The sequence below is a fragment of the Balaenoptera physalus genome (assembly GCF_965194825.1).
Source record: "Balaenoptera physalus genome assembly, chromosome: 13".
NCBI classification, from domain to species: Eukaryota; Metazoa; Chordata; class Mammalia; order Artiodactyla; family Balaenopteridae; genus Balaenoptera; species Balaenoptera physalus.
In genome coordinates this window covers 16058131-16083704 of record NC_138892.1, presented here as the reverse complement: position 1 = coordinate 16083704, position 25574 = coordinate 16058131, and the positions used below count along the sequence as shown (strand labels likewise).

The following is a 25574-nucleotide window of genomic DNA, read 5'->3' as shown; positions in this document are numbered from 1 at the left end:
GATACAAGCCGGCTATTATTATTAAGGCAAAAACCCGCCGAGTCCCCTTTTTATCCGAGAACTGCCTGCAATCTCCCACATTATTGTAGCTGAATACATAGCATGACCGCAAACAAGGAAGGAAGGAAAGAATTTCAAAGAGACCGAAACCGCTAAACGAGAAAAGAGGGAATTAAACCGGTGCATGACAGTTCCCACCAAGGGGTGCCAGTCTCCGCGGCTGTCAACCAGTCCAACCAGCAAAGGCTCGAGCAGGACGGTCAGCTCCGTAAGGAACAAAAAGGAGGCAGAGCCGACGCTTAGGCCCTCCCCCTAACGGTCTCTGGGCCGCTGGCCTCAGGCGGCCGCCGGACTCCGGTTTCCGGCCTTCGCAGGACCACAGTTCCCAGCATGCCTTTGGAGGGAAGTCTTTCCCGCTGGATGACTACTAATCCCGACATGCCATTCGGCACTCCGGTAAGTTAGATGGAAGAGTGGAATGACCCCATTGCACGCAGGGAATTGTAGTCCATTTAGCTGCTGGCTCTTAGAGGGGCGGGGAAGAGCCGGGTCGCTCTCGTCAGCTGAGGAGAATGATTCATAGAGGAGGGTCAGGAGAGAACAGTTCTGTCTGTGAAAGCACACTTAAAAGGCTGGACTCTTCTCTGAGGGAGGGAGAGGCAGGAGAGTTAGCAGGGCCTCGGGCTTGACTTCCCCCTCAGGCCGTTCGCCAGGCCTCTACCGAGTCCTGGGCCTTGTCGGGGGTGGCCGCGAGGCACCGGTTGCTGGGGGACCGGTGACGTCGCGGGGTGAAAGTTGAGGGGCGGTGACGTCGGGCCTGCCCGGGCGGAGGCTGGCGGGTTGGAGGCAGAGGGAGGGAGGGAAGGAGGGAAGGAAGGAAGCTGGGAAGAAGCGAGCGAGCGAGCGGGGGCGCGAGGCGTTTACCTGGAGGCAGCGGCTTGGGCGCGCAGAGCGGCCGCGGCTCCCCCGCACCTGCGGCCATGGATGAGGAGCGCGCCCTCTACATCGTCCGGGCCGGCGAGGCGGGGGCTATCGAGCGGGTCCTGAGGGATTACAGCGATAAGGTAAAGAGCCCTGGCCCCGGGCGTGCGGTATAGCACCCTCGGGCCGCCCCCCGGGCTTGCACATCACATCCCTCCCAACCCCCCTCATTCCGGGGATGCGCATTGCTCTCCCCTGAAAACGTTTCCGGCTTGGGCATGCGTGTTTGTGCCCCCAGCCTTTTCCATCCGTGCATCCTGTATCCCCCCCCCTGCCCCCACCCTGGCGCCCACCCCTCTGATTCCGGCCCAGCAGTTTGTCCCATGGTCCTCTTCCCAAGCGTGCAAGTCACACCCCCGGAATCCGTGAGCGTGCGTCTGTGCCCCTCTCATGGATGCATAAATGCACGCGAGTCTTCCTCACCTGCATAGCTTAAAAATAACGTGTTTCTGTGTATAAACACGGGCCTTGACATGCATAAAACGTGTCGGCCACTATGGCAGTTCCTTGTATACGTACAGGACTGTACAGTTTTCAAGGCGTGATGTCTCATATATATGGTCCAACTTGATTCTCAGAGAGTTTATAGGGTAGATAGCATCATCCTCCCCATTTTATAGATGAGAAAACCGAGGCACTAGGAACTGAAATCACGCCAAGGTCATGGACATACTATGTTGTAACTGGGGGCAGACTAACTCCTAATAATACCTGTTGTTTGTATCACATTAACAGCTTTCCCATCCATTATCTCCTTCAATCTTGACAGCAATCCTGTGAGGTTTTATCTGCATTTTGCAATTGAGATTCTAGATGGGTTAAGTAACTTGCCCAAGGTCATACTTCTGAGCTGGGATTCCAACCTAGGTATTATTCTTTCCACTTTACAACTCTGCAGTAAAAAGGTATCTTATATATCCCAGTCACTTCTCTGAATGTCTCTTCAAGACCCGTTAGCTCTCCATTACTTTACCTTCCAGGAGTTTTATATGCTCACTCTTGAAGGTAACATACCACACCTTTATTCTTCCATTTAGAAGACCACTTTATAGAAATAACTGACTTCTGTGAAAACACACCCAATACCATGTCACACCCTAGATATAACATCTTTCTTCCTTTCATTTGCCTCCATTCATAATTTCCCTTTCTGTGTTTGCTGTGTGCCCACCACTGCACTTCCATACACTTTGTATTGTTGAGCTGCCAGTATGCCATTTCTGCTCTATGTGGAGAAGATCCAAAAATAAGGCACCTTCACTCCCATTTAATCTTCCCAACAATCCTGTGAGGAAAGTGGTGGTATTCCCATTTCACAAACAATAAAATTTAGGGTGATGTTACCTCAAGTCCACACAGTCATTGAGAGATGGGGCTGAGATTTGAATCTAGGTTTTCTGACTGCTCTTTTACAGTACTATGCTGCTTTCTTTGGGAGGATGCATGGATTCAGTTCTATTCATATCTTAGCTTCCTTGCTTTCTGATATGCTTTACTGTTGCATATCTGCGTAATTTAGGAGAAATTCATTTAATGCACAGATGTACATATTGTGGAGATTACAGTCATCCCTTGGTATCTGCAGGGGATTGGTTCCAGGACCCTATACCTCCCCCATGGATACCAAAATCCATGGATGCTCAAGTCCCTTATATAAAATGGCATAGTATTTGCATATAACCTACACACATCCTCCCTTATAGTTGAAATCATCTCTAGATTATTAATAATACAATGTAAATGCTATGTAAATAGTTGTAAATACAATGCAAATACTTTGTAGCTAGTTGCCAGTTAATTCAAGTTTTGCTTTTTGGAACTTTCTCCAATTTTTTTTCCAAATATTTTTGATCCATGGTTGGTTGAATGCACGGATGTGGAACCTGCAGATATGGAGGCCCGACTGTGTATTCATTCAACTGGATTTATAATTGCTTTCCAAAAAAGATTTGAGGCAGCTACAAACTGATTTTCAAAAGAAAGAAATACAACAGAAAACTTGGCCATTGTATTGAATCAACTAGTGTTTATTTAGCACTTATTATATCCCAGGTATCCAGCAATAAATAGGAACTTTCTTCTATACAGAAGGGAGGAGGAAAAAACCTCGAACTGGATCTTATCTCCTCCTTCAATATTTTCTCCTTCCCTTCATGGCTAAACTAATTAGAACTCCAGATTTGCTTCCTCCAGTTTATCTCTTCCTCTCCTTGATCTCCCTCCAGGTTGGTTTCCACTTACCACTCCTGGCTCAGTGCTGTCAGAGCTTAAGTTCTGGACATCCCCAGCTCTCCTTTCACATTGGGAATGGTTTTAAAGTTGTAATGCCCAATGTGTATTGTTTGGGGTGGTATTTTGGGGGCCAGGCTTGAGAAAGCTGTGTCTTGATGTGAACCGGCTCGGCCAGCTCCTTCAGAAAAGAGTTCTCATGCTTAATGCTGATTATAGTAGGTCCAGAGTACAAAGAAAATAGCTGAGTTTTATGTTGGCAGTGGGGCTTTGCCCCTCAAGGCAGGAGACACTAGAGGCAGATGAAGAAGAAGGGGAAGCACGATTGCAGTGGTCTGGCAGTAAGAATGGGGAGGGGGAATTAAATTGCCCTGTTCTATGGGAAATGGAGTCTGAAACCCTGAAAAAGTACCTGGGTATTACCATGTGCCTCATATTCCTTATCTGGAAACATGGATTTGGGAAATGTTTAGAGTGAAGTGATTATGGGGCATTGAGGAGTCTAACCAAGAAGGGAAATGAATGATGTAGAGAGAGAATGATTGGTTTGTTGTTCTCAAAAGAAGGCAGCAAGTATAATGGAAAGAAGGTGGAATTTGGAGTCAGATAAATCTTGGTTCACATCTGCCATTTATTAGTGTCATGACTATGGACAAGTTATTTTAAGCCTGAGTCCCAGTTTCCTTATCTGTAACATAGGGTTCTATCATCTAAGTTATTATGAGACCTGAATTAAGTGAAGTATAATGCCGAATGCTGTGCATAATGCATGTAGGAGGCGTTCACTAATGGTCAAGGTGCTCAAGAGGTCCTGCGGCAAGAGCACGGGTTCTGGAGCCAGATTGCCTGAACTCTGGTCCCCGGCTTACCATCCGCGTGGCATAGAGCAAGGTACTTAACTTTGCTGTGCCTCAGTTTCCTCATCTGCCAAACAGGGATAATAATAGTACCCACATCATAGGTTTGTTGTCAGGATTAAATGACTTATATGTGTAAATCATTTAGAACAGTGCCTGGCACTGAAGAAAAACCCATAACTGTTAGTTTTGAACAAAAAAGTCAGGAATTAAGCATGTGGCACGGAGTTGACGTAGCCTGATAAAAAAAAAATTAGAGAATATACTCCATTCTTTCTCTTTTTCCTTGACCCGTGCACTTTTTAATGGTTAGCAAAATACCTTGTGCCATGTTTAACATTTACCCGTCTGGCTCCAGGTAACATCTAATTTCTACCGTGTTAAGGAGATTCTAATTTTCAAGATTTCTTCCTTCATTCACTGACCCTTCTTGTCTTGGGGAGAAGGAAGAGCTATCTATCCTAGAAAAAAATGAAACTTGTCTGTTTCTCAAGGGCATAATGCAAGTTGACTCAGCATAGGAAAGTATTTTTTAAAAATAGGAAGAGTGGTTGTTCTTTTTCACTTTCAATTCATCTAATAGCATTTATTGAGTGCCTGCTATGTACTGTGTATTATCCTACGTGCTTTCACATGTCATCACGTATTAAAACTTACGAGGGTGACTGAAGTATTCTCCCTTTTTTTCGGGACTAGGAAATTGAGGTTCAGAAAGACAAAGTAACTGGCTACAGGCCTAAAGGCACATAGCTAGAAGTGGCAGACCTAGTCTTCAGATTCAATATCCAGGGCTCTTTTTGCAAGGCCCTGTTGGCTTTCCCCTGTCTATTCTGTGTTATTGAGCACAGAAGAGAAAGGGTTTTCAGGACTATTTCCTTTGGCTACTGTTGGGTCCCAGTCACCCCACTCCAGTTATAGAATGAGCTATTAATGTGGGAAGTATATATTGCTCTAGTCTAGGCTGTCCAAGCTTCTTCTCCTCCCCTAGGGCTTGTTCTGCTAACAGATTTAGTAGAGAGATTGGTTGGCATCATTATGATTATCAGCAACAAACAGTGATCAAGAGCCTTGAGGTGCATAGTAGTATCTTAGTTCCTTGAATCCAGGGTATTTAGACAAGAAGGAACCTCAAAGATAATTGGGTCCAACACTCTCAATTAATAGGAGAAGAAACTGAGGCCTAGCATCATCATCAACTATGTTGATAACCAGAGAGGTGGCTTGGTGGCCATAGAGGCCACCTAGACATACGATTACCCCTTAGCAAGCTCCAGTAGGATTCCATTATGGAAGTGTGGCAAGTTTATGGCCAAATGAAAGGTAAAAGTTATTTAAGATACGGACAGGTATGTAGGTCTCTGAGCGTAGTCCTCATAAGAGAGGAAAACAACACTGATAGCAGTGAGGTCTTCATTTATGTGCTAGAAGAACCTGATTGATAGGGACCTAATATTGGGACAGTTCTAGAAGTACAGCCTCCACATTTGAATAGGATATATAAATATCCTGGACTATGTAAGAGGACTTTTTGTTTTTACACTTTGAGGTTGCTTTGAATGGATTGGCATATTCTAAATTCAATTTGTATTGCCTCACAATACCAGTATATTTGCTAATTAAATTAAGCCCTCATGTTAGTTAGGGCTTTTGAAAGCTTGCTTTTCTTCTTTCCTTTATTTCTTTTTTTTTTTTTTTTTTTAAATGTTGCAGTTTTGTGACAGGATCAGCCTTGCATTTAAAAAGAAAAATAGGGCTTCCCTGGTGGCGCAGTGGTTGAGAATCTGCCTGCCAATGCAGGGGACACGGGTTCGAGCCCTGGTCTGGGAAGATCCCACATGCCACGGAGCAACTAGGCCCGTGAGCTACAATTACTGAGCCTGCACGTCTGGAGCCCATGCTCCGCGACAAGAGAGGCCGCGATAGTGAGAGGCCCGCGCACCGCGATGAAGAGTGGCCCCCGCTTGCCACAACCAGAGAAAGCCCTGGCACAGAAATGAAGACCCAACACAGCCATAAGTAAATAAATAAATAAATGAATAAATAAAAAAATTAAAAAAAAAAAAGGACACTAAAAAAAAATAAAATAAAATAAAAAGAAAAATAAAAATTAGTCCTTGATACTATTCTAAATTATCACCTTGAGAGATTTAATTCTATGTAGAAACCTTTTAAAAGATATTTTTATAACTTAACGAGGGGCTTTCCAAAAGATGATTTCTTTTTCTGTTCCCTTACCATAAATGCAAAAAAAAAAAAAAAAAAAGTTTAGGAGAACTATTACATTGGCAACTAGGTACATTTATTCCAGATAATGTGTGGAATTAATATTTCACATATAATGGCAGAAATTAAGCTTCTTGTTTCTAAGTGCAATTATGAGTTTTCATTTGTAGTGAACCTTTACTAAGCTTCAGTTTATAACCATACAATCTGCTAATTCTTGATCTTTTATTCACTGTTAGTTTTTACTAAACCTTGGGTCTGTAAATTCCTAAGTTATAGTCTTTGTTGTTTCTTCCTTCCTTTTCTTCTTTTCTTTCTTTCCTTGCTCATTCATTAATTTATTTACCTTTTATATAAAATTTTTCTTTTAATTATAAAAATAATATACCAACAATGAGTTTTGTCAAAGGAATCACCAGCAATTCCACCAACCCTATATAGTTGTTTTTATTTTTGCATTTTAACACTCAAGCCTTCGTTTGAAATCATGCATACATTTATGTAGGTACTGTCATCATAGACATACAGTTTGATGTTTTACTGTTTTTCCTCTTATTGCCATCATAAATAATTTTTCATGTTGTTACAGAACTTTTTAGCCATTTTTTTTTAAAATGGCAGTATAATAATCTATCAGATGAATACACAGTGATTTATTTCATCAGTCTCCTGTTGTTGGATATTCAGGTTGTCTCTCTTTTTTCTTCCATAATACTCGATAACACTGCAGTGAATATGATTACATATATAATTTTTCTCTCCTCTGGATGATCTCATTAGGATAACTTTCTAGCAGTAAAAGTTCTGGGTCAAAGGCTGTGAATATTTTTATGGTTTCTATTATGTGTTGCCAAATCACTTTCATTTTTGAAGTTGGTGTCAATTTATACCGCCTCCAGCAATATCACTCCTGGATTATTGATGCCCACTTCTCAGAGGGCTTTATGTCCTCAGTCTTGCTCTTCTTTGATCTGGCCTGTAAACTACCACCCAAAATATTCTTCCAGAATGAGTTCACACCTCCTTCAGGGTCTTCCCCTGGTTGCCTGTCACCTATATGCCAATTCAGGTATACATTTTTAAATCCAAGGCCTTACCACCTGACATCCATTTTAATTGTTTTGCAAACGGTATGTGAGGCAGCTTCTCTTAGGTTTCCTCAAATGGCCCTTCTCTATTACCTGTAAGTCTTCCCTCTGACCATTTCTTACTTTCAGAACTGCTTCTCTGTCAACATTTCTCCATCTCATTTAATTTCAAAAATTGCTTCTTCTGCGAAGCTGTCAATGCAGAACCACCTGTAATGATGATATCTTTAGTACTTACTGTGTTTAACTCCTGGTGGGTTGCCATGTTGCCAATGAGAAATACAAAGGAAAGGCAGAGAGATGTTCAGTAAAGATTTTTTTAAATGAAAACTTAGGATCCATAAGAGCACTTGGTTCTCTTGAATAAAACTTGAGAAGAGATTGAGGAACTTTATGCTCTATTTTTTGGGTACCATCACTCTCTGGAAGTGGACAAGTCAACTTACTCCATTCTCTATTTCAGCCACAGAGTGGAAAATATAGTGTTGCCAGTCATTTCAGGAGAGTCATGACATTCTTTTCTTTCAGTTATTTTTCCTCAATGTCATTGGCATCATCATTATTATCATCCTAATAGTTACTGAGTGTTTACTATGTGCCAGGCACTGAGATGGTACATTATATGTCATAGCTGTTTTAACCCTCATGGCAGCTTTGTGAACTAGGTACCCCCTCTTTTCACATGGGAAATACAGTTATAATTTGTTACTTGCTTAACTATTAAGTGGTGGAGCCATGATTTAAACCCTCATTCTTACAGAATTACTTTTCTGAAATGCCAGTCTATCAATTTCTTCCCTATCTACAATTCTCTGGTGATTTCTTATTGCATATGATAAAGAAAGTACAAACTCCTCAGCAACATTGGAAGATCCTTCCAAATCTCTGTCCAGTCTACTTTCCCATTCTCATCTTTCTCCACTCCTCTCATCCCCTAACATGTGTCCTGTGTTTCACTCTGACAGAGCTGCTTATTTTATAAATATATCATACCACTTCACACATGAGCCTTTGTTTCCATCCCTAGAATGCTTTCCATTTACCTGACAAGCTCCTATTCATCCCTCAAGGTCCAGCTCAAATGCTCTGTACTATATGCAAAGAATTCCTGATTTCCCTGGGTAGTTAGTGGCTCAGTACTCTGTCTCTTCTGTATATATTTTTGCTTTAGTCTTTTGTACTGTTTTACAATTATTTGCTTACATGCCTCTCTTACTTTAATAAGAACTTTGAGACATGATATGGGAAGACAACGTTTTAAAGACATTAGGTATTTTTAAACAGCCAAAATCAAAAATCTGTGTATTTAAAATGACATTGTTTCCCTTTTTTCCCTCTTCAGCATAGGGCTACTTTCAAATTTGAATCAACAGATGAAGATAAAAGAAAGGTAAGCCTTGGTGTTACTCTGTGTGTCTGTGTGTGTGTGTGTGTGTGTGTGTGTGTGTGTGTGTGTGTGTGTATGTATTTCTTTCATGGACTTGATAAACAGTGGACTTGATTTCATCTGATAGTTTACTTCTCAGTTTCCCTTCAGCTTGGTTTTTAGAAGCTCTGAGAATAAAGACAAGTGCCAGGGTTAGTATGGATTACACATAACACCCTCCTGCCCCATCCCCATAGGACCATTACACTTGCATAAATCAGGGGAATGGGAAGGGTTCAGAGGGGACTCTCCTCCATATCTTCTCATCTCCAGAGAGTAACTTTGTTTGGTGGCAGGACTGCAGGCTGCCAAAAATGCATTGCTAATATTGTAATATTGGGTTTACAGTAAAGCTTGGCTTTGGGTTAAGTTTTGGAAAAACAGCTATTCATGCAGCTGCCCCTCAACCACATATTGTTCCCTGTGCTGGCAGTTATTTATGTTGTCAGCAATTGTCTTGGTCACTGACTTCATGGGCAAAGAGGAAAATGGGGTCAAGAGGCTTACGAATAGAGGAGTTATTATGAGAGGGTGCATCAGAGATGGAGCTATGAAGTGTCATGTTGGCCTGTTGGGGTCACCCGTGGTTGCTTTACTTAGTTGATTAGAGCACGATGCTCAAGGAGAAGCTCACCAGTTCTGCCTGTGTGTTTGCTGGGCCCTATACCGCTATCCCTGGCCTCACAAATGCTAAGACCAGGTAAGAGAGCATGACTGAATCTGTGTAAACGTATTATTGCTGCTGGAGAAATAACTTGAATCCGGTGCTTTGCTGGTAATGGTTTGAGCATACCTTGAAATCATCCCTCTATTCACCTCCACCCCCATATTTACTGTCTGCATCCTGCTCACTTTGCCTCTTAAGATTTCTCAGTACATTCTCTCCTTAACCCCGGCCCTAGTTCAATCCTTCATCTGGATTACTGTACCAGTTTCCTAACTGTTCCTTCTTTTTCAAGTTATATGCCCTTCCAGTCCATTGTCCATAATTCTGTAACAATAATCTGACTGTGTCACGCCCAGCCTTAAAACCCTTGAGTAACTTTCTTTGTCTATAGAATAAAGTTCAAGCTTCTTAACATGACCTAGATGCTCAGTGATCTGAAGTTTGCCTACTTTTTGCAGCCTATTGCTTGCTTCTCTCCCTTGTAATTTATGCTCTAGCAATATGAAATGTTTCCAGTTACATACACATACACATCCCTTCTGTTTCCTACTTCCTACCTTTGCATATACTGGCGGTATGTACCAAAATTACAGATGTATTTTGCCCTTTGACCAAGCAATGTCACTTTTAGATCTATTCTGTGGACAGATTGAAATAATGTAAACAAAGTTATTCACTGAAGCATTGTACATAGTAGCAGATGATTGGAAACAATAACGCCTCCAGCAATTAGGGAATATTTGTAGAAACTTGTGTATATTTGCAGAATGGAATATTTTGCTGTGGTAAAGAGGGAGGAAGAGGAAGAAGGAGAAAGACTGTTATGTGCTAATGGGAGAGATAGTTACATGAAAAGAAAAAAGAAACAAGGTGTTAAAAAGAACATGTTTTTAATATACTCATGATAGGTATTCAGGCTAGGAAGGCAGCTGCTATTTGGTTTAGTTGGGAGGATCCATACTATATAGAGTCCATGGTGCCTTGTGAATCTGACACTAGAATCTTTGGTAGTGCTTTTACTGGTCAAAATAAGTGCATGAAGACAGAGATCCCCCCCATGCCATATGACTTTCAGTTAAGGGAAAAAAATTTCCCACACAGTTATTAATAAAGCATGTTTGTTTCCTGTAGGATAGTAGCAAAACCTAACATTTTCCAAGTATTTTCTTTTACTGCCTTTTAAATCTTTGGTGACAGTAACTACTGTACTAGTGTTACTTTCAGTATTACGTGTAGATTGCTGCTTCCTGGGAGGTCTGATATAAACAAATGTCATTAGGGACCTAGCTAGGTAATCTTCATTAATGGAAAAACATTGGCAAACAAAACTATTTCAGTCTCCAGGGGTTAAAACCATTAGAGACCCTTCATGCCTAAAGCTCTAAAAAGACTTTGAAATCAAAATTATTGGACTTCTCTAAAGGCTCTACATCCTAACAGCCTTTTAAGTTCTCAGTGTAGAGAGGCATGGAATAGTAGGCATGTCTCCAACATTAAACCCAATCTTAAAATAAGAGGAACTCAAATTACCATCCAGTTTGTTTTGCTGCCCTAGTTCTCTTTCTCTCTTTCCTAAACATGTCTCTGGAGCCTTCTACCAGCAGCTCCTTGGTAACAGCAGCGCCCCTTTCAATAAACTACAGGTGCTGTCGCTCTGAAAAACACACCTCTCTTATGTAAAACCTTGTGGCAACCTGTAAGTAAATGTAAGGAAATAGAGCCTTTCAAAAAATAAAACTTGATTATACTAACTTTTTAGGAATTGGTTATAAAGTAATGATCCTTAGACCTAAGTCCTAACACATAGCATTTTGCATTTTTAGAAAGATTTGCTTTTTATTAGTAATACAGTGATGTTGTAAGTATGATGAGAATATCACCATCCCAGTTTTATGGATAAGAAAACCGAGGCTCATGTTAATGACAACTTGTTAACACTCATATCGCTCGTAAGTGGTGGAGCCTCGATTAGAGAACAGGTTTTCTGGCTATTATGTGCAGCTCCTTCACTGCTCAGTGCTCCACGGCTCCCACTCATTACCACTTGAGGTATATCTCAGAAGGTTTGAAATTATGACTCAGTACCTTGTTTTATCTCTTATTTCATACCTTGAGACACCATTTAGGCAACTAGACTTAAACTGGAAAATATCAAAGGAAATTACCAACTAGGAATGCTTAAATTTTTCCGCAGAAGTAAAGTCAGATACAATTGCTAATGTTTGTGCATAGAATGCAAATAGTTCCAGGTGCATGTGGCTCATGATATATTTGGGTATAAGCACCTGTGCTTATTGAAGCGTTTGCTTTACATCTTCTCTACCTCAGTTGGTGGCTATGATTATCTACCAGCACATAAACACATATACCATGCAAATATGTAGGATGGAGGGAGGTATGATGAATAATCTGAAAATTTACAGCTTGAGGAAATGAAAGCTCTTATATTGGTTTCTAAAATACAACTGATCTCAAGGCCAATAAAGAGAACTAATTGCAATAAATGTTGAAAAATACCTGTCATAAAATGATTAAAAGAATTGCAGCTCTTTCACCTGTAAGATAAGAATACAACCATATTAAATGCAGAAAACTTCAGTTGTTGTCTGAGATAAACCTTTATGTATTTAGTAATTTTCCTCAAAAGAGTGAAGTTAAAAATAAATTTCAAGCGTTTATTTCATTAACTTCAAACTCACATAGGTAAGCTCATACTTCTGTGAAGGCAGAGAGTAATTACTGAGTTGAGAACTCTTTGAGGACAAAAATTCTGGCTTACTTTTCTTTGTATTTTCAGTCCCCAGCACTGCATGTGGCACAAAATAGGCACCTACAATAAACACCTGTTAAATGAATAAAGGGGACTTGGAGCTTGAGTGGAGGCCAGAATTCCTATAACTTGTACATACGGTTTGGTTTTGAGTTTGATAACTAGAGAGCAGAATCTCAAGCACATTTCATAATGTTGTTTACTGAAAAAGCAGAATACAAAAGTATTCATACAGAATGATCACAACCATGTAAAATTAATAAAAACTATGCAAAGAAGAATGTCTACAAGGAAATTCACTAAAACAGTGGCTTAATATTATTACTGTAGATGATATTTTAATTTCTCTTTTCTGTATTTTGAATTTTTCTGTTATAGTAAATGATAATGATATAAGAATATGATAATTACATATTATATGTGATAATATATTCTTTTATAGTAGTGTGATTGGGGGCATAAGCAAAGACCAATATACTTTTTAATCATTTATTTTCTTTAAAATTGGGCCTTTGTGATTATCTTACATATTCCTTCTGGGGGAACATAAAAATGTTACTAGGTTTGGAGATAGTATCACTTGTGGAGCCAGTTTATGGACTGAAATAAATTTATTTGTACACAAAAGTCCATTCTACCATTTGAAATATTTCTTCATTTTTACTTTTTTTCCCCAAAGTTGGATGTACTTGGCATATTAGTAGAGATCTCTGTAGTCCACAAATATTTTTTCAGTAATTCCTGTGTGCCAGGTCCTGCGTTAGGCCTTAGTTCCTAAGTTGGCTATTTTCCTATGGTGTTTGGTTTGGTGCTTTCTCAGCTACGGATGCATACTGAGGGTTTCCATTGTGGACTATAGAAAATGAACGGGTAATTTTCCATATTAGAGTCCCCCAAGGAAAATGTGCCAAGATAGAACCATCAATCCTATACTGTGAATCCATGCTTAGGAATAGCTTGAGGCATGGATGCTTGTTCTGAAAGCCTTTTACACTTAGTTTAGTCATTTGAAATTGTTAAACCCCAGTTTTCACTAGAACAAAATGAGCTTTGTGTGTCTTGCAAATTTGACTCAAATTTTATTTGATGTCTTCACCTTAGGGAATACTTTGATATATGATGCAAGTACAATTCTCATTTAGAAACCAATAACTTTAAAGATAATCCTTTTTAACATCTTGATTTCCTTAAAACACACAAACACACATACTACCAAAAGCGTTCTAAAACTTTTACTTTTTAAAGTGTCTGTCCAGCTGGATCTGGCATAAAACTTAACTAGAAGGGCTGAATTATATCATAGGCCAGGATGAATGCCTCACAGTAGTTCAAAAATGAAACAATTTAAACTTCATTTCAGACTCCATTTTTTATTTTAGATGTTTTGCCAAGGTATTGAAGGACTAAATGTGGGAAGAAAGAACAGAACAGCCCTTCTGATTTAGTAAGCCATAGATGTGGCAGTCCATACATGATCTCTGTATGGATCACTTTTTAGGATTTCTGCCTGGGAATGTTAAGAGTAGTAACTCTGATTTACACTTTAGAGTTTCAGATCCTTTTTCTCATATAAAAAACTCATCAAGAAGTTCTGCTTCCAGCCATGACAGTGTGAGAGCTTTATGGACCTGCTCCCCAATGAAACTGGTTATTTTAAAAAAACAACCATTTAAAGTCTCTGGAAATAGTCCTAAGAGCATGCAGTCAATAAAGGAACACTTATTCAGGACAATCTACTAAAACTCAGTCAGAAGAGTGAAAGTCTGTGGGATTTGAACTGAGACCTGCTCCCTGTCTTCCCACTCTCAGTGGAGTGAGATGGAAACTCTCCTCCAAACTGATGCAGCCAAGAACACGGAGCTCCCACTTCCCTCAGCTCTCAGTTGGAAGGCTACCTACCCAGTAGAGACAGGGGTAAGGTCAGCATTTCTCATCCTGCCTGAGCTACATGTCGCTGGGACAAAATTCTGGGTGAATGTAGCTGAGAGGTGGGGTCTCCCTCCTTTCACCCAATCCCCACTCATGGGACAGAGGCTCTACCTTGGGTAGGGCACCATTGAGAATATTAGGGCCCCAGTTGCACTCGCCCTGGCTGGTGGGACACAGGTTCCACCCTGGGAGAGGCCAGCTGAGGAGTTCCTGGGCCTGCTGCTCCCCTGTCCTCTCCAGTTGAGCTCTCAAGGAGGTGTCACCCAGAAAGAAGCATGCTGTTGTCTCTGCCCTCAGCATCAGAACCAGGCTCAGGAACTTTGCCCAGAGGAACAAGCAGAGCTTATAACAGTGAGCTCTGAATCTCTCCCCAAAGGAACCAACTTAATTTGCAACAGTGTGAAGTTCCTGCCTGAAAGTACAGGTTGTGGTGAAAGGCAATTGGGAGGAGATTGACAGATTCATTGGAAATATAAGGCTAACCAGAAGGCTAGGTAGTTTGCTAGAAAGAAAGTAGGAAAGACAGCTGGGAGGAACCCTCCTGTAGTTAGAACAAATCTTTCATACTTACCTCAGGAACTATCTCTTCAAAGGAGCCCTAATAAATTGGCTCAGTTTGTAGAGCAGTTTATGCCTCAGGACATTGTTGAAGACAATAGATCAATCAGCCTGCAGTTAGTGGAGCTTAACAGCTGGGTGTGGTCAGGGAAAGAGAAAGTCAAAGAGAGGCCTGCCAAAGCCACTGTTATCCCAGGATGACTGTGGCATACAAAAGGGTGAGCCTTATGAGGAGCTACATCTGCAGGGAGGAGGAGGAAAATATACTTAACTAAAATAATTCAGCCAGTCACTGAGCAAATAAAATAGCAATAGCAAACCTTGGAGGGTATAAGCATTACCCAATGTTGATATAATATATTATCTAAAATGTCCAGTTTCAAAAAGAAAAACAAAAGCCATGCAGAGAAACAGGAAAGAATGAGCTGTGCACTGGGGAAAAAGCAGGCAATGGAAACTGCCTGTGAGAATGACTAGATGTTGGATTTAACAGACAGACTTCAAAGTAGTCATTATAAATATATTCAGAAAACTGAAGGAAACCATATTTAAAGAAGTAATGCAAGGTTTGATGACAATGTCACATCAAATGAAGAATATCAATACAAAGATAGAAATTATTAAAAAGAAAAAGAACCAAATGGAAATTTTGGAAGTGAAAAGTACAGTAACTGAAAAAAAAAATCACTAAAGAGGCCCAACACTGGGTTCACACTGGCAGAAGAAAGAATAAGCAAACTTGAAGATAAATCAATAGTGTAAACAAGGTAAAGAACTGAGGAAAAAGAAAATGAACGCCTCAGAGAAATATGAGACAACATTAATATACCAACATACACATAACTGGAGTACCAGAAGGAGAGGAGAGAGAAAAGAGAAGAAAAAATATTTGACGAAATGATGTCTAGGGACTTCCCTGGTGGTGCAGTGGTTAAAAATCTGCCTGCCAGTACAGGGGACACAGGTTCGAGCCCTGGTCCGGGAAGATCCCACATGCTGTGGAGCAACTTAAGTCCGTGCACCACAACTACTGAGCCTGTGCTCTAGAGCCCGTGAGCCACAACTACTGAGCACGCGTGCTGCAACTACTAAAGCCTGCAAGCCTAGAGCCCATGCTCTGCAACAAAAGAAGCCACTGCAATAAGAAGCCTGTGCACCACAATGAAGAGTAGCCCCTGCTCGCCGCAACTAGAGAAAGCCCATGTGTAGCAACAAAGACCCAACACAGCCAAAAATAAATAAATAAAATAAATAAATTTATAAGTGCATCCATTCTTTGAAAAAAAAAAAGTCTAAAGTCTTTCCAAATTTATTGGAAAACACCTACATATCCAGAGAACTCAATAATGTCTGAGTAGAATAACCTCAAAGAGATCCACAGCCACACTAGAGTAAAAATGCTGAAACTCAAAGACAATGAGAAAATCTTAAAAGCAGGGAAAGAAAAATGACTCACCACTTACAAGGGAACCTCAGTGATATACACAGCTTACTTCTCATCAGAAATGTAGGCCAGAGGCAGTGGAATAATATATTCAAAGAGCTCAGAGAAAAAATTCAGCCAAGAATCTTATATCCAGCAGAGCTATCTTTCAACATTGCAGGGGAGATAAAGACATTTTTAGATAAATGAAAAAATGAATTTGTTCTAGATCCACCTTACAAGATATACTAAAAGTTCTTCAGACAGAAAGCACCTCACCCCAGACAACAATTTGAATGCACACAAAAAACCAAAAGAGAACTAGTAACGGTAATTATGTAATTATAAAGCATAATGTAAATGCATGTTTCTTCTCCTTTATTCTCTTAATTGATTTTAAAAGCATTTGTATAAAACAACATTTGTATGATATATTGTTCAGCCAATAACATATAGAAATGTGATATATTTGCCAAAAATAGCACAAAGGTTGATGAGAGCAAAGCTGTACTGGACTAAGGACGTGACTCTAGATAGTAACTCTAATCCTCAAGAACAAATCAAGAGAACCAGAAATTATAAATAAGAAGGCTAATATAACAAAAGCTATACATATATACTTGCTGTCCTTCCTTCTCAGTGTCTTCAAAAGACAAAATTATATATCAAGTAATAATTGTTGTTATGCTATGGATAACAATAATGCCACAAAAAGAGGGGAAAGAAATAGCATCATATAGAAGTAATGTTTCTGTATCTCACTGGAATTAAATTAATCTAAATCTGGAGCTAATTCTGGTAAGTTAAGATATATATGTATGTGTGTGTATATACACACATACATACACTAATTAAGCCCTAGAGCAACAACTAAGGAAATAACTCAGAAAGTAACTCTGTTTTGTGGAAAACTACAAAATATTGTTGAAAGAAATTAAAGATCTAAAGAAATGGGAAAACATCCCATGTTCATAGATTGGAAGACATTATTGCTCAGATGGCACCACTTTCCACTTGATCTACAGACTTAATGAGATACCTTTTAGAATCCTGGGTAGCTTCTTTGTAGAAATTGACAAGCCAGTTCTAAGATTCATATGGAATTGCAAGGGATGCAGAAGAGCCAAAACAATCTTGAAAAGAACAAACTTGGAGGACTCATAATTCCCAACATCAAAACTTATTACAAAGCAACAATAATCAAGACAGTGTGGTGTTGACACGAGGATAGGTAAACATAAATACGGCTGCTCCTTGAGCAACTCAGGAGTTAGGGGCGCTGATTCCCTGAGTAGTCAAAAACCCAGGTATAACTTTATAGTTGGCCCTCCATATCCATGGTTCAGCATCCGCAGACTCAACTAACTGTGGATCTTGTAATACGTATTTACTGGAAAAAACCTGCATATAGATATAGATGTAGATCAGTGGAATAGTACTGAGAGTCCAGAAATAAACCAACGTGTCTGTGGTCAACTAATTTTTGACAGGGGTGCCAAGACCATTCAGTGGGGAAAGAATAGTCTTTTAAAAAATGGCACTGAGACACTTAGCCACGTATAACAGAATGTATTGAACCTTTATCTCATGCTGTATGCAAAAATTAACTCAAAATGGATCAGACCCAAATGTAAGATCTAAAACCATAAAACTCTGACCAGGAGCATAGGGTAAGTCTTCATGACCTGGATTTGGCAGTGGATTCTTAGATAAGACACCAAAAGCACAAGCAACCAAAGGAAAATAAATAAATTGGACTTCATCAAAGTTAACTTTTGTGTTTCAAAGGACACTATCAAGAAAGTGAAAAGACAGTCCACAGAATGGAAGACAGTATTTGCAAATCATATATCTGATAAGAGACTTGTATCTAGAATATATAAAGAACTCAGTAATAAAAAGATAACCGAATTTAAAAATGGGCAAAGGATCTGAATAGACATTTTTCCAAAGAAGATATACAAATAGCCAATAAACAGATGATAACATCATTAATCATCAGGGAAATAGAAATCAAAACCACAATGAGATACCAGTTTACACTCACTGGTATGGCTAAAATCAAAAAGTCAGATAATAACAAGCGTTGACAGGGATGTGGAGAAAATAGAACCCTCATACATTACTGATAGGTTACTGCATGTACAGTGGTGCAGCCACTTTGGAAAACAGTCTGGGAATTCCTCAAAGGATTAAACAGAGTTACTATTTGACTCAACAATCGTACTCCTAGGTATCTACCCAAAAGAAATGAAGATATATGTCCACACAAAACCATGTACTTGAATGTTCATAGCAGTATTATTCGTAACAGCCAAAAGACAGAAATAGCCCAAATGTCCATCAGTTGTGAATAGATAAATAAAATGTGTTATATATCTATACAATGGAATATTATTTAACCATAAAAAAGAACAAAGTAACTGATAAGTGCTTACAACATGGATGAACCTTGAACACATTATGCTAAGTGAAAGAAGCAAGACACAAAAGGCCACATAATGTATGATTCCATTCGTATGAAATGTCTATAATAGGCAGATCTGTAGTGACAGAAAGTAGATCATTGGTTTCCCAGGATCTAGGGACAGGGGAATGGGGATTTACTGCTAATGGGTATTGGGTTTCCTTTTAGGGTAATGAAAATGTTCTAAAATTAAACAGTGATGATGGTTGCACAAGTGTGAATATACTGAAAACCAATGAACTATGTACTTTAACAGGGTAAACTTTATGATATGTAAATTATATATCGATAAAGCTGTTATTAAATACTACATGCCCATCATTATTCCAAGCACTGTATGAATATTAACACATTTAATACTTAACAACAAAGCTATAAAGTAGGTACTGTTATCTTACTTGTTTTACAGATGAGGAAACTAAGGCACACAAAGAAATTACTTGCCTATCTAGTGAAGTAAATTACATGCCTAAACTAGTGAAGTAGGAGGACATGATTTAAGCCTATGCAGTTTGGCTCCACAGCCCTTGTGCTGCGCCATACTGCCACTCATTAATAATTGAATTGACCTGTTCTATAGTTTATGAATTGATTCTATTTTCTGATTGTAGGCATCCAAAATTTGAGACTTGATGCAGAGCATAAACAAAGCTTTGACATTGAACTAATTAAGACCATTGACAGGAAACAGAAGCACATGATTTGCAGTATGACTGGATAGGATAACTAGTAAGGATATCTAGTGTCAGCCCTCCCCATTAGCAGTACAGAAATTGACCTATAGGAGTTAGGCATGCTGCAGATTTTTTTTTTTTTTTTTTACTATTATTATTATTTTTCCTGCCTAAAATGTAGGGTTCTTTTCCTCAGCAATTAGCTCTTCCTTACAAAGTTTGACCATGTACTAAGGAAAGTGGAGAATGTGTACATCTTTGGCTGATTAAAAACTCTTAGGACATGAAAGAGTTCTTGGCTGAACAGACATTTCCAGCGTTCCTAACTTCCCCATTTATAAATGAAAAATTGAGAGGTTGACTTACCTAAGGTTACAGTTAATGAGTGGAAAATCTGGGACTCAGACTAGGTCCTCTGCCTCCTTTTCTACCTTCAGTGATCATTGTTGCAGGGCGGCTCCTCAGGGAACTTACAGTATAGTATACTAAGGGACCCAGAATATCTTCCAGTGCAGTGATTCCTTCTAAGGTATCTTGCACTGAGGGTAATCACACTCTGACTGAATACTTTCAATAATGGGAACCGCACAGCAGCCACTCTGCTGTTAGATAACTTTACTTGTTAGAAAGCTTTTACTTGTATGAACTCTAAATCTGCTTTAGTTGATCCTCCTACTTTATCCCTCTCTGCCTCTGCCTTTGTCCACCATTTAGCTTGTCTTCTATCTTCTTTTTCCTGCTCCATTTCTTTCATTTTTTCCCCCCTACTTATTGCCCAGCACTCGCATTTATCAAGAAGCTTTCTCTGGCTAAATTCTCTATATGTAGTTTATTCCTTTAATCTTTGAATATACAGCTTAAACTGCTGTGCATTGAAATACATTTACATTCCTTATTCACTCATTTTACATATGTTTAATCTCTCTAATATTATAAATAACTTGAGTCATGTTTTTATAGCTCCCCAACCCAAAATAAACTTTTTGTCACTTGGTTAGAATTTATTTCTCTTGAATAGTTTGCATGTACTTGAATTTTAAATTGGGAGCATTTTAAGTTATGTGCCTGTAACAGGGCTATGCACATAAGTGCTCAGTAATGAACTCTATAGATTCTAAATGAACACTGTAGAATCTATAAAATTAATACAAAATTGCAATGTTATAACATCAGCACTTTCCTTTTCAAGGGGCTTTGTCATTAAATGGAAAATATAGATAAAAATTTCCTAGCCCTATTGTGCTCGTGCAGACTGTGCCTGTTAATGTTACTTGATCTGTTTGTCCACCTGGCCATCTTTATGATGTAATGTGCATTGGCCTCCATTCTACCCCAAGCACTATGCTAGAGATTTTTAACTATATCATCTCATTTAATATTTATAAGCCCTAGATGTTATCCCTATTTTTAGAGGTGAGGAAATGAGGGACAGTGATTTCCAAAAATTTGCCAGGATCACATAGCTACAAGCTAGTGTTTGAATCCAAGTGCTTTCTTTACTTCAATTGTACTGTTTCCCAATAAATAACTTGTAGTTGCCTTACACCTTACAGTATGTTGTCTCAGATGCTATCCATATTAAATAATATAATAATATTAATAATATAGATAGATCTTTCACAATAACCATGTGAAATAGATATTTTTCTATCTTACACATGAGGAAATTTAGCTTCAGATAGAATAAGTAAATTACTCCAGATCCAAGTTCAGAAAATAATAGAACTGGGAATTAGAAAGAACCCAAACTGTTTCTGTGCTTTTTTTTTTTTCTGCTATACCACTAGTGTGTTCTTGTGCCTTTGAAGACCTCTAACATCACAACTGTCTCGTTGAGACAACTTCACTCTTGTCCATATTCTTGGCTGTCTTAGTCTGCTCATGCTACCGTGACAAAATACCAAAAACTAGGTTGCATAAACAAAAGAAACTTATGTCTGACAGTTTTGGAGGCTGGGAAGTCCAAAATCAAGGTATTGGCAAGGTAGATTTACTTCTGAGACCTCTTCTCTTGGCCTGTTGTCAACTGCCATCTCGCTGTGTACTCATTTGACCTCTTTGTGCAGAGAAGGGAAGGGGGTGGAGAATGAGTGAGCTAGCTTTCTGGTGTCTCTTGTTAAAAGGGTACTAATCCCATAGGACCAGGGCCCCATCTCCAAATACCGTCACATTGGGCTTAGAGCTTCAGCACATGAATTTAATGGGGATACAAACAGTTAGTCCATAACTTCAGCTTACCATCAGAGCCCTTGACTATCTGCTATACATGCCTGGGCTACTAGAGCTGAGAACTAGGGATTTAGAGATAGAGTAACTAGTTCAGAGTGAAGAGTTGAGTGTTGTGGAGTAGATGGCACTGGAGACAAAGTAAGGAAATTCCAAAGAGACTGTATATCGGAAAGACTTTGATACACTGAAAAAGGCAAAAAGCTGTAGAAATCCATGGGACCAGGATCTGTATCAACCACCAAAATATGGCATATATGTTGTGACAGAATATACATCATCCAGCCTTGTTAGTGTACTGTGTAGTCAAACTATAACTTGGCATGTCATCCCACCCAGAAAAACGTGAATCACACTTGGTCCAGTGCATCCTGCCCACTCGTGAATCACTTGGTGGCTGTCTGGGTTATCAGACTGACTGGGGTGTCGCAGGGCTTGAGCTCAAATGACCCTTATTTTACTTAATACATACCCCAAAGCAAGAGGAGTGAAGCTGGCAATTCGGACACACCAGAGAGAGGACGTAAAGTGCTTCCTTTGAGTGAAAAGGTGAAAGTTCTGGACTCAATCAAGAAAGAAAAAAAGGGCTTAGTCAGGACAAGACTAGCACTTTCTTCTGGATAGCTTGAATTATTTACAAGACTGTGTCCGCTTTAGGAAGAAGCTAGAGCAGTGTGGCTGACTGAGTCTTCGTGCTCTGGCCGGGTGTTAGGCCTGAGCCTCTGAGGTGGGAGAGCCGAGTTCAGTACATTGGTCCACCAGAGACCTCCAGGTCCCACATAATATCAAACTGTAAAAGCTCTACCAGAGGTCTCCATCTCAACACTAAGACCCAGCTCCACTCAATGAACAGCAAGATACAGTGCTGGATACCCTATGCCAAACAACTAGCAAGACAGGAACACAACCCCACCCATTAGCAGAGAGGCTGCCTAAAATCATAATAAGATCACAGACACCCGAAAACACACCACTGGATGCGGTCCTACCCACCAGAAAGACAAGACCCAGCCTCATCCACGAGAACACAGGCACCAGTCCCCTCCACCAGGAAGCCTGCACAACCCACTGAACCAACCTTACCCACTGGGGGCAGACACCAAAAACAACAGGAACTATGAACCTGCAGCCTACAAAAAGGAGACCCCAAACACAGTAAGTTAAGCAAAATGAGAAGACAGAGAAACACACAGCAGATGAAGAAGCAAGGTAAAAACCCACCAGACCAAACTAATGAAGAGGAAAGAGGCAGTCTACCTGAAAAATAATTCAGAGTAATGATAGTAAAATGATCCAAAATCTTGGAAATAGAATGGAGAAAATACAAGGAATGCTTAACAAGGACCTAGAAGAACTAAAGAGCAAACAATGATGAACAGCATAATAAATAAAATTAAAAATTCTCTAGAAGGAATCAATAGCAGAATAACTGAGGCAGCAGAACGGATAAGTGACCTGGAAGATAAAATAGTGGAAATAACTACCACAGAGCAGAATAAAGAAAAAAGAATGAAAAGAATTGAGGAAAGTCTCAGAGACCTCTGGGACAACATTAAACGCACCAACATTCAAATTATAGGGGTCCCAGAAGAAGAAGAGAAAAGAAAGGGTCTGAGAAAATATTTGAAGAGATTATAGTTGAAAACTTCTCTAATATGGGAAAGGAAATAGTCAATCAAGTCCAGGAAGCGCAGAGAGTTCCATACAGGATAAATCCAAGGAGAAACATGCCAAGACACATGTTAATCAAGCTATCAAAAATTAAATACAAAGAAAAAATATTAAGAGCAGTGAGGGAAAAGCAACAAATAACATACCAGGGAATCCCCATAACGTTAACAGCTGATCTTTCAGCAGAAACTCTGCAAGCCGGAAGGGAATGGCAGGACATATTTTAAGTGATGAAACGGGAAAACCTACAACTAAGATGACTCTACCCAACAAGGATCTTATTCAGATTCGACAGAGAAATTAAAACCTTTACAGACAAGCAAAAGCTAAGAGAATTCAGCACCTCCAAACCAGCTCTACAACAAATGCTAAAGGAACTTCTCTAGGCAGGAAACACAAGAGAAGGAAAAGACCTACAATAACAAACCCAGAACAATTAAGAAAATGGTAATAGGAACATACATATCGATAACTACCTTAAATGTAAATGGATTAAATGTTCCAACCAAAAGACATAGACTGGCGGAATGGATACAAAAGCAAGACCCATCTATATGCTGTCTACAAGAGACCCACTTCAGACCTAGGGACACATACAGACTGAAAGTGAGGGGATGGAAAAAGATATTCCATGCAAATGGAAATCAAAAGAAAGCTGGAGGAGCAATTCTCACATCAGACAAAATAGACTTTAAAATAAAGACTATTACAAGAGACAAAGAAGGACACCACATACTGATCAAGGGATCAATCCAAGAAGAAGATATAACAATTGTAAATATTTATGCACCCAACATAGGAGCACCTCAATACATAAGGCAGATGCTAACAGCCATAAAAGGGAAGTCAACAGTAACTCAATAATAGTAGGGGACTTTAACACCCCACTTTCACCAATGGACAGATCATCCAAAATGAAAATAAATAAGGAAACAGAAGCTTAAAATGATACATTAAACAAAATGGACTTAGTTGATATTTATAGGACATTCCATCCAAAGACAACAGAATACACTTTCTTCTCAAGTGCTCATGGAACATTCTCCAGGATAGATCATATCTTTTCCGACCACAGCGCTATGAGACTAGATATCAATTACAGGAAAAAAAGATCTGTAAAATATACAAACACATGGAGAGTAAACGATACACTGCTAAATAACCAAGAGATCACTGAAGAAATCAGAGGAAATCAAAAAATACCTAGAAACAAATGACAGTGAATACACGACGACCCAAAACCTACGGGATGCAGCAAAAGCAGTTCTAAGAGGGAAGTTTATAGCAATACAGTCCTACCTCAAGAAACAAGAAACAGGACTTCCCTGGTGGCACAGTGGTTAAGAATCCGCCTGCCAATCCAGGGGACGTGGGTTTGAGCCCTGGTCTGGGAAGACCCCACATGCTGCGGAGCAACTAATAAGCCTGTGCACCACAACTGCCGAGCCTGCTGTCTAGAGCCCGCAAGCCACAAGTACTGAAGCCCGTGCACCTAGAGTCTGTACTTCACAGCAAGAGAAGCCACCGCAATGAGAAGCTCGTGCACCACAACGAAGAGTAGCACCCGCTCTCCACAACTAGAAAAAGCCCGCATGGAGCAATGAAGACCCAACACAGCCAAAAATAAATAAATAAATAAACAAGAAACATCTCAAATAAACAACCTAACCTTACACCTAAAGCAATTAAAGAAAGAAGAACAAAAAACCCCCAAAGTTAGCAAAAGGAAAGAAATCATACAGATCAGATCAGAAATAAATGAAAAAGAAATGAAGGAAACAATAGCAAAGATCAAGAAAACTAAAAGCTGGTTCTTTGGGAAGATAGCCAAAATTGATAAATCATTAGCCAGATTCATCAAGAAAAGAAGGGAGAAGACTCAAATCAACAGAATTAGAAATGAAAAAGGAGAAGTAACAACTGACACTGCAGAAATACAAAGGATCATGAGAGATTACTACAAGCAACTATATGCCAATAAAATGGACAACCTGGAAGAAATGGACACATTCTTAGAAAAGCACAACCTTCCAAGACTGAACCAGGAAGAAATAGAAAATATAAACAGACCAATAATCACAAGCACTGAAATTGAAACTGTGATTAAAAATCTTCCAACAAACAAAAGCTCAGGACCAGATGGCTTCACAGGTGAATTCTATCAAACATTTAGAGAAGAGCTAACAGCTATCCTTCTCAAACTCTTCCAAAATATCGCAGAGGGAGGAACACTCCCAAACTCATTCTACAAGTCCACCATCACCCTGATACCAAAACCAGACCAAGATGTCACAAAGACAGAAAACTACAGGCCAATATCACTGATGAACATAGATGCAAAAATCCTCAACAAAATACTAGCAAACAGAATCCAACAGCACATTA

General features: G+C 39.5%; 1 protein-coding gene across 10 annotated transcripts in view; it reads left to right on the top strand.

Annotated features, from left to right (window-relative positions):
* Positions 1-572: 572 nt before the first annotated feature.
* Positions 573-25574, top strand: part of RIC8B (RIC8 guanine nucleotide exchange factor B) — a 118380-nt gene continuing 93378 nt past the window's right edge. For all 10 annotated transcript variants that reach the window (XR_014252276.1, XR_014252277.1, XR_014252278.1 and 7 more), the window contains exons 1-2: positions 573-1064; positions 8721-8768. Coding sequence is in view for 3 of the 10 variants with exons in the window: in XM_082419447.1 (XP_082275573.1) it covers positions 981-1064; positions 8721-8768 (132 nt within the window). In the remaining 7 variants the exon portion in view is untranslated. The remainder of the gene's footprint in view (positions 1065-8720; positions 8769-25574) is intronic.